Consider the following 15,417-nt stretch of genomic DNA (forward strand, 5'->3'; position numbering starts at 1 on the left):
TCCCACAAAAAATAGTACCTCAACAAAGAACACAGTGTAAACACGAAATATTAAAAAAAAAGATTTTTGCAAGTATCACGTGAAAATATTTATTTCCATCAACGTCTGCGACTGTACGGTTAAGCACGAAGGCGTGGAAGAAGCAGGCGTCGCGACGCCCTGGACCAGACTGGCGTCTGTGAGGATCGATGCGACTAGTCCTCTCTAGTCCCTTGCGTTATATTTTCCAACGCAAGGCCAGCAGCCCTTATTTTCATGCGAGGGTAAAGTCCTACCCCAATCCGTTCATTCAATACAGCATTCATCCCCCCCGGCGAATGGGAACCCATGAGTTTTGGGGAACTCCGACTAAGGGGGTTGTTCTGCACCCACTGCATATACAGATACCGTTAAGGGATTATCTCGACCCTTTGTCCACAGAGCCTTCTGTGGAGTGACGAATATTTTACAGATAACCTATATCTATATAGTATATTACGTAGTAAACACTTAAATTTAATAATTCTCGAATGCATTTTATTTTTCTCGTGGATGCTTAATTTTTCTACTACACGACAGATAGCGCTCTTATCGAATTTAACTCTTCGCAAATTAAACGGTCAGATGTCAGCATACGGGCAGATGTTTACGTCTTGACGTTCGCTGTGATAATGTGTCACGCAGAGAACCAGTTATATTATTAGGTCACGCGCGTCATGTGTTTAGAAGATTGTTGAAAGGGTCTATTGAAAATTTAGAGTCGTACAGGGAATAAAAAAATTTTCGAAAAATTACTGAGTTAGAAATAATAATTAATTTGAATATCTTGCAAAATCTTTCAATTATTTTTTTTTTTCAGTAACTTCAAATTTTTTCTTCATTATAAACGCTACTCCTTTCCGCTACTTAACGATCTTAAGCGCTATGAATAATTATTTCACAGCGCCTTACACAGTCCATTATACGATTTCATTGTTTCGGGAGAAATTTACGTGTAATCAGTTAATTAAGCGACCAACGAGGGAAACTCGTTACGCCATCGAGATACGAATCTAACGTGTTGTGATTTTAAGAAGATTCACCTCAGTCGAAGTAAATCTCAATGTTCTTGAAACATGGTCAGCATCATTGACGTATTATAATAATTATCATAAAGGAGAATAAAAATTCAAAAATTATTATCTCTAACGAGCATAGATGTTACCTGTGGAGTTTATTGCACGATGTTAAATAGTATTTTTGCATTTATTAATCATAATGGTAACAGTGGTTCAAAAATTTGTTTATCAAGCGAATCTTTGATAAGAACCTAATTACTTAATCTTTTATGTAATCGCCTACGTGATAGATCATTCTCAAAAGTACCATGTGCTTAACTTATGGCAGATTGAAATATCCTTAATTTCATGTGAAAACTGATGGCAATGATACAGCCTTGTATTCAACGTTTTTAATTAATTAACTCATTCATATATATAAACCACATAAGGCATATAGTTGTTTACCACATGGAGTGGCTAGGAAACTGGGAAGTCATTTTATAGGTAGATGACTAATATATTTTGAAGTATAAATTCTGTGCTGATATGTCTACGAAGAAATTGTATATATATAGCTTAAGCACTGAACTGCTTCATGAATCAGTAATACCGGAAACCAATTATTGCTTGACGTCACCCAAGTTAGCAACTATTTTCGAAAAGTCAATCTGATACAGTTATACCTTTGTAGTAAAATATTTAGGTTTGCCCTTTAGAGTAACATTTCAATACAGAAACGCACCACTGTCATGGGCCAGTACCTCCTAGAGCAATTTAAAAAAAGAAATAAGGCTGTTACGAGTTTTCCCAGAATTCTCCGACACTCCTTTTCGCTTCTCGTAAACTTTCCATGTATAGTGGCATCGGTAACGAAAAGAAAAACAAACAACTTTTCAATTTAGACCAACGTTTTATCCCAAACCGTTTGAAACGTCAGTTAAAAAAGAACCGTTGGCAGTTATTTTCAAATTGTAACCTCGTTGTAAAAACTTTTTTACACTACGCGTATTTTTAAAAGATATTTCATAATAAATTTTGACCTAGTTTTGTATTAATAAAAAAAAATTAGAACTCACCTTGACCTGTTTCTGGGCTTCTTCAGGGGGCAGATTAGTCACGCTGCCCATTTGTGTGTCGACCCAGGCGTTCACCGCTGCAGTCGCGTCCCTATATTGTTGCCAGAGTCTCACAGCGTGCTGATACTTATTGCAAAGGGCGTCCAATTCGGCTTTAGTATCCTCCCAAGCCTGGACAGCTTCATTTACAGCTGCGTCTACACGTTCTCCGACCTCGGCGGCGCAACTCTCCCGCAAAGGTTCAGCAACGGCACGAAGCTCGTCGATTAGAACTTCGCGAGCGCCCAAATCGCCACTGAGACCCTGAAAAAAATACGTTTCGGAATTTCATTATCGTTAAACACCCGAAAGGAATATTCAATTAGCACATGTTCAAAAGCTTACTAACTACTCAAGGTACTACTCACTCCTGTGGATTATCCCCACTTTATCTCACGGTGATTATATGTTTGTCAATTTTAGTCATCGTATTATGTCTACTATTCAATGTTATTTTTATCTTCGTAGTATTGAAAAATTTTATTTTTATAGGTACAAGCGTTCAAATGCCGCCTTTTACAGTCATTCGAGTAATTAGTGTGTTTCTTGTAGTAAGCAATTTTAGGATTAAATTTGTGTCTAAGGGACTGATTTATTACGTTTTATATTATTTGAAATATCTTTTTTATTAATATTGAAAAATAATTTCTGTTGATGAACTTTCAAGAACAAATTTTGAGCAGGACGCCAAAACTGTCTATAAATATTACACCGGCATGAGATACACACGTTTCCGTCGTGGAGCTTGAATTCGGTCAGAGCGTGTTGAACTAATTTTATGTCGGGTTCATTACCCTGTCTTCATTTTCAAGCCGCTCCCAAAAAGCCTTCCTACGACCGAACGAATCAATACTTGTAGGACGTAACGATTCTGCAAGCTAAGATCGGTTTCAGCATCACGAGACTTTTCGAATCGTGGTTAACGTGCGACAAACAAAAATTGAAGAATAGATTAAGCTGTGTAAACGATTAAGTTAATTAATGAGATTTATCGGTACATATAAAAATAGGGATTACATACATATATCATCAAGTATAATAAAGCACGGATCGTACAGATCTTGTTAGCGTGTGTATGGAATGAATTGAATAAAAATTTAATGGTAATTAAAAAATTCCTTTACTTTTAATATTCGAATAATATAATTATTTTCGCAAAAGACTGTACCGATTTACCCATTACATAGGATTGTGGAGATATTTGGAAAAAAAAACTTAACAAGACCGGAATCGCGATAAAACTTGTAACAGGAAGTGGAAGACTGTGTGGAAGTGGCGACGCACGAGATTGCAGTTGTTGACACATCTAAAGTGACACTTAATTCGTAATTGCAGGGCACTCCCGACACGCGATGTAACTATAAGAAACAAAGCACTGCGTATACAAGAACATGTGTAGCAGGCAGAATTTATTGTTCAAGACTGAGGCGGGAATTTAAAAATTTTGTATAACCGGCACGGAGTCTCTGGCACGTGGTATCGCTTACAAGCAGTACGTACATACTATGCGGTATATGGCGTAGAAGATTAACTTATTGTGTCATCGCCAATAATTAATGCTAACTAGATTACCAGCTGGCGCACTAAACCCACACAAACGTTCGAGTCTGAGGAAAAAATGCGCATTTATGCTAGACAAACTCAAGATGTATTGTTAGCGATGCACACATTTATGTAATAAACTTTTGATCCAGATAAGTTATATGTTTCATTATGAAATAAGTACGAGTGAACCGAATACTATTTTATGGATATTTGTAAACCTGACAAAAGACACGTCTGTACTTTACGTAAGTAGGATTTCTAAGAGACTCTCGTCTCATTTATAGAGGACACCCAGCATTACAAAACGCGTCAAGTCGATCTTGAAAAAAATAAACTAACGAAATTTGGCCTTTGGGTTAACAGCATGCAAGATATGCGTGGCAAATAGAAATAACAAGACACGTCAGGAATATTTATGATATTTGGCGCGCAGAGGAAAAGCAAATAGGTGCCTTTAGGACTTAGCGCGCAATCGTACTGTTCAAAAATATTGCCGTAACATTTTCCAGGTTTCCTTGTACACTACTTCACATCTGTTTCAACACTAATGTAATCGGTGAAGGGAAAGTTTGTGAGATGAATGAAAAAAGAAATTACCATTGCACAGCAATGATCAGATGCACGACTATTGTATTTATGTGTAACCGTTTATGGTCATGTTCAGATATCTCGTCACACACGGTACACGAAATACAATGACTCTTCTGTACGACCTGCACGTACCTACATCCGGTCTGCATGGTTCATAAATAGTTTATAAACCTCTAACTATCAAACAATTCCTTTTATATATTATTTTTCTATCATTTTTGTTGGCGGCAGTCGATGTCTCCAATATTCAAAGGAGTTTGGGTTTGCAATTGACGCCGCGAGATGGAGCCAGCGATTCAAAAACCGTGAGAAGTCGCGTCGGAATTCTGATATTTCGTAGACAGCTTATTTATGGCGCGCGATGTCCCAATCTCAATAAGGAAATACCATTGAAATTAGTGAACTAAGTGAATCCAGTGTAGAAATACCATGGGAGATAACGAGGCGAAGGAGAATTTCGCAAGAGGAAGAGTACGTGAGTTCTGTTTTTGAGGAAAGTGAACGAGCCAGATAACCATGCAGATGAAGATTTTCGAGATTCCTAGGTAACTGATTTGCCAAGAAGCTGATAGATAATTACCTCAAAGCTATTAATTCCGTGTCGTATCCAGTAAAGAATTCCCATTTATGATGTCATCTGCACGAGAAAACCTTGACGGTTCCATCCGTCAACTCAATTTGTATTACTTTGAGACTAGTTGGACTATCGATTCTACTTGTTTATTAAGTGAACGTCTAGTATCGCAAATTTAATACAGGATCTTCACACTTATACGGAAAACTGCCTGTCCAACACTCCTTTATTATTACAACCCCGACATTACTCAGCGCACGGCTCGCGCTCAACTGATAGACGCATGATAATATCGTGCCCGATTGCATTCTCACTCTCTTGAGTTCGTCTACGCCTGCGCAATACAGTCACGTTTAGCCAGCTCCGCTCGTTTCTTATCGCTTTTCATGTTTTCTTTTCGTAGCACGTGCACGTTTGAGCTCATTCGAATCGGACTTTTCGAAAAGGGAGTGTACAGTGTCTAGCACAAATTTATAATGCGGTAATCGACCCTATGAAAATTTATCGAATCAAATAACGAACATTACTAATAAATAATTTTGTGATCGTTTAACATTTTAGCTCTGACAGTTTAATAGATAGTTTGTTACAAAAATTATGATGGTATTACCCGTATTATAATAATACTGATGGTAAAGTTACAGTTAGAATGAACGGTGCAAGAACTCGATATGGTACATTGAACTTCGTTTCAGAACGGCTATAAAAATGTAGTTTCACTGACAATATTGCAGGCGGTGCGTACATCTTGTGTTTACTGTTGCGTGATAGATACTGATATTTACAGTAAACTAAAGAGTACCTGTTACATCTCGTAATTAGTATTGCATGATATGTACTGATATTTATGAGAAACTGAGGAATAGCTCTTAAACGACTTTGCTTATGATTTACAAGGTTTTTGTGCGGTTGATCCCTGTGGATGATTTGTTATTTTAAATTGATCGTAACCACTCACCTCCAGTCGTTCTGTCGCTTTGAGCAATCTCTCGTAATCCACCGAACCCTGAACAGTGAGCAGTTCCATCATGTAGTCCGCTTCTTGTACAGACTGCTGAACCATCTCGAGTTGCCTCTCGAATCTTCTCCAGAGAGCCAATCTATTTCGGAGCACAGACAATAGTCGTGCGCAACGAGACTCCAGTTCTGTGTGAGCATCCTGAAGGTTTGAAATATCCCGCTCGACGCCAACCGGAGAAACGGAAACTCTCATGCTCATAGGTAACGTATGAAGTAACTGACGTAGGCCCATTAGATCTTGCCATAGAATGGTCAGCTCTTCGGCAACTGATTGACAGCGATCAACGGCTGCTGCCACAATATCACTGCCCTGATGTTGGCTACCCTCGCACTGATCCAAGATGGAAGCTTGTCTCTGATGAACTCGACGAACTCGCGCTAGTCCACGCTGAAGTGACTGAAGTCTCTCACGAAGAAGTTGCGCAGCGTCCAGTTCCTCGCCGATTTGACTCTCTATGCGTCTCGCAGACGAGAGCAGGATCCCGACCCTTTCACTTTCGGTTGCCGGTAACAGTCCAAGTCTTCCAAGCTCGTCTTGTATAACGCAAACGCGCTCGAAGAGTACCGACAATCTTTCCACGTACAGTTCCAACTCTTCCTCGGTTTTCAGAACCCCGTGGAATTCGTCTATCGTCACGCGAAGTTCATTCAGTTCCCTCTCGAGCAACTTCAACTTCTCGTTGACCGGCACATCTTCGGAGGATATATTTTCGGTAACCGCCGCTTGGATCTCATTGATCTTCCCGGTGATCACGTGCCAGCGATCTTGAAGTTCGCCATGGAATTGTCTTTGTAACATCTCGTCGGATAAGGGAATTATTCTCAGGGCTTGCTCGAAGTAGTTGTCCGCTTCGTTACGTATGTTGTTATGTACTTCATATTGAGCCTTCAGTTCCTGTAACGAAATTGGATCTCATCGAATGGCTTATGTGATGCAATTTCAAGTATGGTTCTAGGAGCAGTGGATTTTGAAGTGGCCGAAAAATGTATTTGGTATAGCTGAGTTTGTTACGAGAATACAGCACTTCAAATATCTACTGGTTCGTGGCTCGAAGCCAGATCTAATTTAAAATCTGACCCGGATATTCCGGGAGCATGATGGCGGAGGGTGTTATTCCCGGATTTTTTATTGGTTGGACTTTGGAAAGAAAGCGAGAAATAGAAATGGTAATACTTGCCCAGAATTGACGCATATGTCCACCGGATGGATCACGTACAGCAGCGAGTTCTCGTTCCGCTGTCACCATCCAATTTTCCAAACGTGTCACCAGGAGTTCTTGGGTGCCCCAGCTTTCTCGAAATGCGAGAAGCCTCCTTAGAGAGGACTCCACGTTATCTTGTAGCTTTACAATAACATCTAATGCTTCTCCGTAACGGTCTTCCGGATCTTCAATGTTTATCAACTCCTGAAGACCACGAGCAACACTCAACAGCTGAATGAGACGTGCATGATGGGTGGCAATGTCCGAGGATAATGACTGTAGTGGAGAAAAACAATCATTAAGTCATAAACTTTTTAATTCAGCTGATTAAATTTCTTAGATAATTTACCTGATAGAGAGATATATATTGATTGTAGTCCGATGACGTGACGGTTTGTAAATCCGGAACGCGTTGATGAGCAACCTGCAGCCATCCTCTCTCTTCCTTGACACCCTGTTCCAGAAGTATCCATCTGGAGGCAGCCAATGCCATTTGTTGAGCTCTACAAGCTGCTTGATCGAGCAAGGAAGTAGCACGACCATGTAGTTCTTTGTGAAGACCTGAATGTTTAGCTCTTGTTTCAGGATCCAGATTACCCTCCAGGGATTCCAGAATTGCACGGCAGTGGCTCAGGTTGACGAAGAACTTTCTATGCTTTTGCATCTCTTCTTGTAAGTGTTCCAAGCTCACTACGGATATTGGACTGTCGAGAAGGTTTTCAGCAATTTGTGTAATCTGTGCAAATTCTTGCAGGGTCTGTTCGTATTCCTCGGCCAGGGCCAATAACTGGAGAAGACGGTCTCTCTCGATGCCAATGTTGTGTTCGATGATCCTGGTCATCTCGTGTGCAATATAAGGATCCTCTGGAACTGACTTGCCTGGGAAATCTCGCAGAAGACCACGTGCAGCTGACACGAGCTTTCCTGTCTTCCACATATGACAGCGATTGGTGTTCTCGATTTTTTCAAGCTCCTGAAGCTTCCAGTCTGTCGATGCTTCGCTTTCAACTATGTTGTTCAGTTGTTTATGTTGCTCTTCGACCAACCTTGTAACGTTATTCACTCCATTGAGAAATTCGTCCCATCTTGTTAATTCAGCAGTTGTATACTTTTCACCATCGCTGGTGACATCTTCAATTGCTCTTACTTGATATTCTAAAGCGTCCACGCATTCCTTTATTCTGTGACGTTCCTCTTCAGGATATTGCATCTCGACTTCCTTCCAAATCCTATCCAGTTCTTGTACGCTGTCTTCAACGTGGTTGATCTCATCCTTGAGTTCAACGAATGTTTTTGTATCATCGTGACTAGGACCGTTAGGATTCTCTCTACTCAAGATTATTCTGTATTCAATAGTTTCCAACCACGTTGAGATTGTTTCTACAATTGTGATCAACGTCTCTTCAACAATTACAATATTGTTCTCTTCAACAGCGTGTCTGAGATGTGCTAGTTCTTTGTGAACATTTGAACAACGTTCTTCAACTGATTCATCAGGTACTACCTGATCCAAAGTGGCGATGTGTAATATGTTAGATAGATGAGTGGTTTGTTTTGCTTTTTGAGTATTTCGAAGTCGATCAGAAATTATCTTCGTCGCTTGAGTTCTTTGAACAACTTGGTTCTGTGGTATTCCATATTCAAGAGCTTCAGCAAGAAGTAAAGTCGTAGGACTTGGAGTTTTACGCAAAGTTGGACTTGGTGTTTTACGTGCACTTGGACTTTGCGACAACAAAAGTCTATCTTCCCAGGGTGTAGCCAGTTCTTCTTTCTCGTACTCCATCATCGCACTCGTAGAACTTGCCGGTATTTTCGGTGCTTTGGATTCAGATATTACTTCTGCATATGTTTTTACTTCAACCTTCGCAGGACTTTCTTCTTTTGCTAAGACAGATTCCATTGGCGACAATGTCTCTTCCGTAGTATCCATTGGTTCAGAACATGTCACAATTGTAATAGCTTCAGTAAGAGGTTGTTGTTCGCCTGAAATTGGAACTGGAGTATCTGCAGGTTTTGTTTTAGGTCTTAACTTACTTGGTCTTAGATCTGTGATTACTTTTCCAATTACAATATTACCTAGAGATTCGTCATCTGAATGTCCAGATGTTTGTGGATACGAAACTTCGACAGGTGATGTGGACCTTTGCCGTTGCGCATTTTTTTTGGCAACGTCTGAGTAGGAAAGTTTCAGGGACGATTCCTGAGACTGGATTGGTTGGCCGAATATTGAACCAAGATCATGTTTTTCTTTATTGGCTGGAGAAATGTCTCGAAGTTCAATAGTTTTGTGCTTCCGTTTTCTTTTTTGACGTCTTCCGGCCCTAGCTGCATCTTCTTCTTGGGTTTCAATTGGCTCATTTAGTTCTTCTGTAATTGTTGTAGCCTGAGATGAATCAATTGTTGCTTCGCTACCGGTTAGGATCGAATCTTGAGTGAAGCTGTCAGGTATTTCGATTGTTGCTTGGACATGAATTTCGAAAGAGCTATCTGACATGGAATCCTTTTCAGATATTCGTGGCGTTATGGGCTCTGAAATTTCTGAAACTTTCGCAGTTTCCTTTACTTCCACTGCTGGCTCAATAATTGGTTCTGCAATTGGCTCCCACATTGTTTCAGGATCTTGTTTAGATTCTGATACTTCTATTTGAGTCACAACAGAAATCTTAGGTGTTTCAGAAATCGGTTCCTGTACTTCAGGTTGTACAGAATCTTCAGTCTTAGAAAATACTTCTTCAGCTGGTTTAGGAACAATCTCTTTTGTATCTAATTCTCGATGTGAGTCCACTACAGTTTGTTGAGATACAGAAATCATTGGACTTGAAGGCTTTTCCAAAGGCGCGATAGTCTGTGCGCTTATTTCTGCAGTGTCTGGAATACTTTGTATACTCAGTTCAGTAGTAGGAATTAATTCTTCTGTGTTTATCTGTACTGATGTATCGGAGGATTTTAACTTTTCCGGAAGAGTTGTTTGTGACTCACTGTCAGCAATTTCTTTTGTTTCCTCGACGCTAGTTTGAACCGACAATTCTGAACTAGCAGCTGGTCGGGGACTTTCAATTGGACTAGTTTGAATCGTTGTTTCGGTAGTTGGTTCAGGTGACTTGGTTTGCGTTACAGTATCCTGAGTCTCCACAGTTCTCTCTTTAGGTGGAAGAGTTTGCGTTTCAGTGGTTTCTAGAGGAATTTGTTCAGGCACTTCGGTTTGTGCGTGACTATCCTCGACCGGAGGAGCTTCGGGACTAGTTGGTTTACTTGTTTGGATATCAATTTCAGCAGTGTAAATGATATCTGGAGTAATTGTCTGCATGGCTGCATCTTCGAGGATGATCTTTTCAGAAACAGGTGATGGAGTTGTTTGTTGTTGTACCTCAACAGTTGGTTCAGGAGTAATCGTTTGAGTCTGTATCTCAGTAGTTGGTATCTCTTTCACAGGAGAAGTTTGAACTTCCGTACTACCAAATTCTACAACTGCAGTCTGTACATGAATCTCTTCGGTGTCTGGCTTTTCCGGAATTGGTTTTTCCTCATCAATAGGGCTAGTTTGCACAGCGCCTTCTTCAGTAGGTGTGGCGATAGGCGTGACAGTTTGCATCGCTGAATGTTCAACTTCACGAGGTTGTTCCTCAATTGTTTGAATAGACGTATCCAAAACTGGTGGTGGTGACGTTTGGATCTCTGTATGAATCTCGTCGGACTTGGTTGTTTGAACTTCTTGTTCAAGTACCTGGACAATAGGTTCAGGAGAAGTTTGTGCCGAGCTTGCGACATTTTCTGCAACTTCAGACGTAACACTACCAACAGAAACATCTCGGGTTTCCAAAAGTGTCTGAGTATCCGTTTCATTTACTGTTACAGCTGGTCGTTCAAGATGAATTTCTTCATCTTCTTCTTCTTCCTCCTCTTCCTCGTCCGGAGTTTGGTCACCAGCTGCTCCTTCGTCCTTCTTACGTTTTCGTTTCTTACTCTTATTGTCTGGTTTCATCTCTTTAGTATCAACAGACAATACCTCATCAGTAAACTCTGCTTCATCCGTTGTTGTTTTAGGTAGCGTTGTGGACTCCTCTTCCTTCGTCGTTTTTACTTTCTGCTTTCTCTTCTTCTTCTTCTTACTCTTCTTTCTTGCGTGATCTTCATCATCAGCTAACGATAGTTCGTCAACTGTCGTCTTGTCGTCAGGCTCATACCCATGATCTCTTTCTGAAGTTTCATCCCTATATGTTGACAACGATAAGGAATTTTCAGTTATTTCCATAATATCAGGTTGCGGTTGTTCAGTGGAATGCTTTGAAGAATCAGATAACGGAACATTAATATCAATAGAGTCGGCAATGGTCGTAGTGATGGAGCTGCTGGATTCCTCGGTTTGTAATTTTTCAGGCGTTTCAGTTCTATTCTTGTGTTTTTTCTTTTTTCGACTTTTTCTACTCGTTACGGATTCACATTCGCTCTTTTCAGACGCCTCATAGTGCGTTTCGGTTTCTTTTTCAGCTGTTGATACTTCGTAAGCTGTTTCAGTTTCTTTCTCAGCCGTGGACAAAGCGCTAGTTTGGACAATCTTGTTGTGAATCAACTGAATCGTCTCCTTCTCTGCTGGTAATTGGATATCTACGTCTTCGTTGATGATATGATAAGGTGCTACTTCTGGTTTCTCCGCTTGAGCTTTTACAAACACTGATGGTACCGAATCTTCATCTTTCTTTTTAACGGATAAGGATATCTCGACCTTTTGCACTGCAGGTTTGTATTCAGGTTTCAGGGCAATTTCTTTTGAAACTTCATCCCGTTCACGAGCTAAGAAATCATCAATACGTGGCAGTTGTATCTTTGGAATACTTTCAAAAGCTTCAAGTACTGGAAGCCCCGTGTCCTTGATATCAATCTGCTTAATTTGAACAGCTTCAGGAATTTTAACATCCTTCACTTCAGACGGTACAATGTCAACAGTTTCCTGAATCTTCGCAACCGATTTAACCAATTCATGAGATTGAACAACTGAACTTGTGGAAGTTACAATATCTTTTAGATCTACAGCTGGTAATGAAGTTTCCGATTTCTTTATTTCTACGATTTCAGGTTTTTGAGCAGTCTCAGGGATTAATTGATCTGTCATTTTCTTAACTTGTGCAGTGCGTAAGTCCTCCTGAGATTCAATCTTCCCTTCAGGCTGTGAGGTTACCAGAAGTGACGGTAGGGTGTCTTGTAATTTAGTTTCAGGTACTTGAGGCAATACTGTATTATCTTGTTCAGGTGATTTCTGGACCTCTACGATAGGGATTACAGATTTATCATAATCGTAATCAGCCTCTACAGTGTAGCTATCATCTGCGTGCTGTACTACATCTACCGTGCCTGCTTCTAGTTCGGATTTGTGCGCGTCGCTCTGTGTCAGTGTTTCTTCAGACTTACACGTGGCTCTTGTGATGGCGTCGTCCTCCACAAGTGTCGACTCTATCGAAGACTCTGTCCTCGGTTCAAGAATTGACGTATCCTCGATGGGCGTCTGCAAAATAGCAGACTTTTCAGCATTAATTAGCTTTTGGCTATCAACGTCTACCATTTTCTCTGTTTCTTCAGTTACCTCTATCGGGAAATATTCGCATTCGTGTTTATCAGTGGGTTGTGCTCTCTTATCATCGGCTACAATTTTTGCTACAGGTGTATCGGTACCAGTCCTTTCATCTTTTACAGTTTCTGACTCAACTGAAGTAACAGATTGTTGCCTTTCAATAATCTTCTTCTCTTCCATAGACACTGCAGACTCAGTCTTTGGAGAATCGCCTGTTAAAATTTTGACAGTTGTTATTGTCTCTTCTGGTTTCGATGCCTCAGTAATATCCGTCTTTAAAGGTTGTTCCGTATCGGCAGTTGGTTCTTCTTTAACTATCTTATCAACCTTAGCTGCCTTTGAAGATTTTTTGGATTTTCGTGATTCCGAGCTCTTTGGTGTCATGTCTTTTGCAAAGGGACCAAAGAATGGGCCTTGCATGGGACTATCTGGAGTACATGGTTCTGAAAAAGTCTCCGGACCAGTCTGCTTCTCTTCCTTATCGGTAGGAGCTAATCTCTCCCGTTCCTGTTCCACAACTTGTTTTTCCAAAGTACCGAATTCCATTGGTATCTTGCTACCATCAAACGTCTTTTGCTCTTCACTCTTAGTAACATTAATACTAATGTGCGGTATGTCCTGTTCATCGATTTCCACTTCCTCCGGCTCCTCGATAACCTCTTCGGTAGTGGTCTCCTTACCATCGATAATAGTGACTTTACGTATAATACGTTTAGTCTTTCTGATAGTACGTCTGGTTACTTGCTGAACAGTAGCATGCACGCTAGAAGTTGTAGTCTGATACTCGCCGCCATCAATAACAACTTCGTCTCCCTCGTTTATCTTCGGTCCCAGATCCTGAATATCACCCTGGATCACCTGATGAGTATACTGTGGTGGAGCTTCGAATTCCTCTACGTTAACTTCATCCCCAGGTGTTCCCGTGGTAACACGACCACCATAGGTCTGCGTCGTAGACAATTCCACAGTGCCATCAGGTCTCGTCCTTGTAACCGTCACCTGTTGACCTCTCATGGTAGCTTCTGAAAACGCCTGAACAACTGGTGGACCATCTCCAACAGCCGTGGACAATGATGACACGTGTTGCTGTGTTGTTTGCCGACTGGTCACCAAAGTACGCCGAAGTTTCTTCACAATAATCCTCTTGGTACCATCCGCATCAACGACGACCTCAGTCGTCACGTCATCAGGCTCTGTTAATATAGTCTCGAAGGATTGTGGTGCAGCATGTTGTATGCTGAGCTCAGACGTTGCGCTTTCCTTCTTCTGAGCGTCCTGATACTTCATGTCCACTACTATGTCGTCGGGAACAGCTCCGGATTGCTCACGACGTATCAACTCCAAGCTCGTGCTCGATGGCACATTTTTAGTTGCTATTTCAATAATATCGTGACTACCGTCCGTGCTCTTGCGAACCTTAATCGTCTCCTGGGTCTGTGGACTCTCGGTTGTCGTAGCTATTGCTGAGGTAGCTTCGGTCATCAGTGTCTGACAGGTTTTCGATACTGGAATTTGGGATGTTGAAGTTTGTTTTGTTAACTGAGCAGGTTTGGGCTCGACCTGTGCATAGTCTAGGAGTAAACTTTGACCAGTTTGAAGGGATACGTCTGCTAGCGATGGCGGACCCTCTTCAAGGGAGGAATGGATCGAGGATGCCTGGTCGAGGGTTGCGTCGTCGGGGTCCGTTGTTTCGTCTTCAGCTCGTACCGACTCCTCTTCGTCGGCGATCTCCTATAAAACGTAAAGGGTAAAGGTAATGGGTAAACCGATTTGAGGATTTCGAGGAACTACAACGAAGTCGAGGATTGTGAGATGATTTTTATTTTATTCTTATGATGGCATGACTAATTGGATTAATGATGATGATACGCTGCTGACGATTATAGATGAACATTTTATAAAGCTGCATAATGTATTTCTTTAACCAGAGACACGACTGTCAATATATTCTTGCATGATTTAATACAATATTTTGATTTTGATTTTTACATTTTTGACAAGAATTATATTCGAGTTATCTTGATGATTTATTCTTACGTGTCTCTGATTGCCGTTATAGGATAGAATTATTTAAGCGATGTGTGACGAGCAATAGGTGTACGTGCATTAAATTTGTTTACCAATATGGTGGACATTGATAAAGCTTCTTTGTGTTAATAATTGATACATAATCGCAGTCTTTACTCCGATTATATTGTCATTGTAAAAAATATTTTTTATCGCGAAATTCTCTGTTCACTTATATAAAAATAACAAAAGTTTAGTCTACCAAAAAGAACTTAGTCACAGGATACTTCTTACTGCATATAAGTAATTTGCAATACTTGTGGTCTTAAAGAGAATTGCATTATAATGACATGACGCCATAGAAAATTAATAAATTAATCATATATATATATATATATACATGTATATCAGCAATTGCAAATCCTAATAGAAATGCATATCTTGTAATACAATGAATAATCGATATTCTCCTTGATATCTAATAAACATGGTATAACGAACGAGCATACAGAGTAAATAAAATGGGTAATTAATCATAAAAGTTTAATTATGCCATACAGTACAGTAATGTATTAACATTCCTTAAGTACATGCAATGCCTAAATTACATCCACCATCTTAAATTAACAAATATAAATAACATATATGACATAAGCTATGTACGAAGACTGATAAGTAGAGATAATGCAATAATGAAATGATAATAGTGACGTGGATAGCGATGATGAAGGGTGCATGATTATAAAGTAAATACGCATAAATAATTGCACCGTGATGA

General features: G+C 40.3%; 1 protein-coding gene across 9 annotated transcripts in view; it reads right to left on the reverse strand.

Annotated features, from left to right (window-relative positions):
* LOC107270320 (nesprin-1) overlaps positions 1-15,417 on the reverse strand; it is an 89,019-nt gene that overhangs the window by 9,235 nt on the left and 64,367 nt on the right. For all 9 annotated transcript variants that reach the window (XM_015745234.2, XM_015745238.2, XM_015745228.2 and 6 more), the window contains 4 exons: positions 7,416-14,363; positions 7,043-7,342; positions 5,803-6,759; positions 2,096-2,398 (listed from right to left, as the gene is read on the reverse strand). In XM_015745234.2, the coding sequence (XP_015600720.1) occupies positions 2,096-2,398; positions 5,803-6,759; positions 7,043-7,342; positions 7,416-14,363 (8,508 nt within the window). The remainder of the gene's footprint in view (positions 1-2,095; positions 2,399-5,802; positions 6,760-7,042; positions 7,343-7,415; positions 14,364-15,417) is intronic.

This window comes from Cephus cinctus, unplaced genomic scaffold, assembly GCF_000341935.2.
Source record: "Cephus cinctus unplaced genomic scaffold, Ccin1 Ccin1_scaffold0727, whole genome shotgun sequence".
Lineage (NCBI taxonomy): Eukaryota > Metazoa > Arthropoda > Insecta > Hymenoptera > Cephidae > Cephus > Cephus cinctus.